At 69.2% G+C, this 2,149-nt stretch overlaps 1 protein-coding gene across 1 annotated transcript; it reads left to right on the top strand.

The window, feature by feature from the left end:
* Window positions 1-21: 21 nt before the first annotated feature.
* EMIHUDRAFT_53579 (hypothetical protein) lies at window positions 22-1,071 on the top strand (the record flags this gene model as incomplete). The annotated part of the gene is made up of 2 exons (XM_005782925.1): window positions 22-414; window positions 781-1,071. Coding segments are annotated over 2 exons (684 nt in total), but the record flags the coding sequence as incomplete, so codon positions are not given.
* Between the last annotated feature and the right edge of the window lie 1,078 nt (window positions 1,072-2,149).

The following is a 2,149-nucleotide window of genomic DNA, read 5'->3' as shown; positions in this document are numbered from 1 at the left end:
GCGCCGCCCGCCGCCGTCCCTCTGGACGAGCTATCCGCGGCGACCGACGACTTTGCCGAGGCGCGCAAGGTGGGCGAGGGAGGCTTCGGGCGCGTCTACCGTGCCGACGCGCTGCCGTCGCTCCCGCGCGTCGCTTGCGGGTTCGCTGTCAAGACGGCGCTGGTCGGTGTCGGCGCCCAAGGCCTCGCCGAGCTGCAGAGCGAGGTGCGCACGCTCAGCGCGGCGTGCCACCCATCTCTCCTCCCTCTCCTCGGAGCGTGCCTGGCACCTGAGCGCACGTGCCTCGTCTACCCCCTCTGCCGCGGCGGCAGCCTCGAGGACCGCCTCTACCGCACGCCAGCCGCGCTGCAGCGGCTCCACATGCTCGGCTTCGAGACGCCGCCTCCGCCGCTCTCCTCCGCCGCACGGCTCCGCGTGCTGCGCGACGCGGCGAGCGCGCTGCACTACCTGCACGGCTGCTCTCCGATGATCCTGCTGAAAAACATTCGAACAAAGAAGAGGCGACGGGAGGAACCGGCAGAGGATGCAGTGACGTGACACATACACACACACACACGCACACACACACACACACACACACACACACACACACACACACACACACACACACACACACACACACACACACACACACACACACACACACACACACACACACACACACACACCGCTCACCCACGCGCACCGGGCCTTGCACTTTGAATGCCGTGGGGCTCCTGTCGTTAGACGTGGAGACGCGAGGGTTGCCCCCCCTTGCCCCACCACCTCGTGTGTGTGGAGAAGTTTACCTTACCTTACCTTACCTTGATCCTGCACCGCGACATCTCGGCGGGCAACATCCTGCTCGACGAGCGCGGCAACGGCTACCTCGCCGACGTGGGCCTCGCGCGGGCGGCAGAGGCGACGGCCGGCAGCAGCCAGCAGGTCTCGCACTTGTCGACGCAGCGCATCTTCGGCAAGCCCGGCTACATGGACCCGATCATCATGCAGGATGGCCAGGCCAGCGTACTGACCGACGGCTATGCGCTCGGCATCACGTTGCTCGTCAGCTTGACCGGCCGCGGCGCTCTCGGCCTGCTCAACGCGTGCGACTATGCGCTCGACGAGCGCCCGACACGGCGGAGGGCATCGCGGCGGCCGACGCGGGCTGGTCGGCGGCGCAGGCCGATGAGCTGGTGCGGCTTGTGGTCGGGCTGGCGTACGAGCGGAAGAGGAAGCGGATGCCGCTCACAGTGGCGCTGCCGCGGCTGGAGGCGCTAGTCGAAGCGGCGGAGGAGGTGGGGGAGACGGCGGCAGCCGAGGAGCGCCTGTGTGACCTCTGCTGGGACGCCCCTCGGTCGGTTCGTTTCGCGTGCGGCCACGCACTGTACTGCGAGACGTGTGCGCCGCGCGTGCTGGAGCGCGACACCAACTGCCCGGCTTGCCGCCAGCCGGCGCTGCCCATCGCCGCAACTGGGACGCAGGTGGCAGCACAGGTGACGTTTGTCCACCAGCCGCCCTCGCGCACTGCGCCCCACGCACAGCCCGCGGGCGCCACGACGGCGGTCGGTGGGCGAGGGGGGCGCAGTGGGGGCGCGGTGGGCGCGGTGGACGCGGTGGACGGGGTGGGCGGGGTGGGCGCGGGAGGCCACGGGACGAGGGGCGTGGCGCTGGTCGCTCGTAGCTGCAAGCTGGTTAATGGGGTGGTTACGGCACCGGCCCTTGCAGAGAGTAGTGTACGTCACCGGCCGATGCCTGAGCGTGCACCATCTTGTGGGCACTCCACTTGCCCCACGAAGAAAGTTTAAACGGACAAATCACGGAATTACTGATGTACAGATCGAAGGACCCCCTCCCTCCCGGTCCCGGCCGGTAGACGCGCATCTCGAATCAAATGGCCGCCGCCTGAGCGTGTGCTTCCAGCAGGCCGCTGGCGGGGCGTGCGGCGACGGTCACCGTGGCGCTGGCCGGCAAAGCTGCGCTGCAGCTCCGCCGAGAGGAGCGTAAACTCGAGAGGGGCGTGCCGGCCGCGCCGGCGGAAGGAGCCGGCCGCCGCACAGCTCGCCGGCCTGCCGGAGCGGTCGAGGCACACGTCGTCGAAGCGCGTGAAGCGTAGGCGGCCGGCGGCGGTGAGGCGGACGTGCTGTGCCGCGTTCGTCCCCTCGGCCGT

Source organism: Emiliania huxleyi (genome assembly GCF_000372725.1).
Source record: "Emiliania huxleyi CCMP1516 chromosome Unknown EMIHUscaffold_184, whole genome shotgun sequence".
Classification (NCBI taxonomy): Eukaryota; Haptophyta; order Isochrysidales; family Noelaerhabdaceae; genus Emiliania; species Emiliania huxleyi.
Note: the sequence above shows the minus strand (reverse complement) of the source record. Positions and strands in the feature narration are given on the sequence as shown.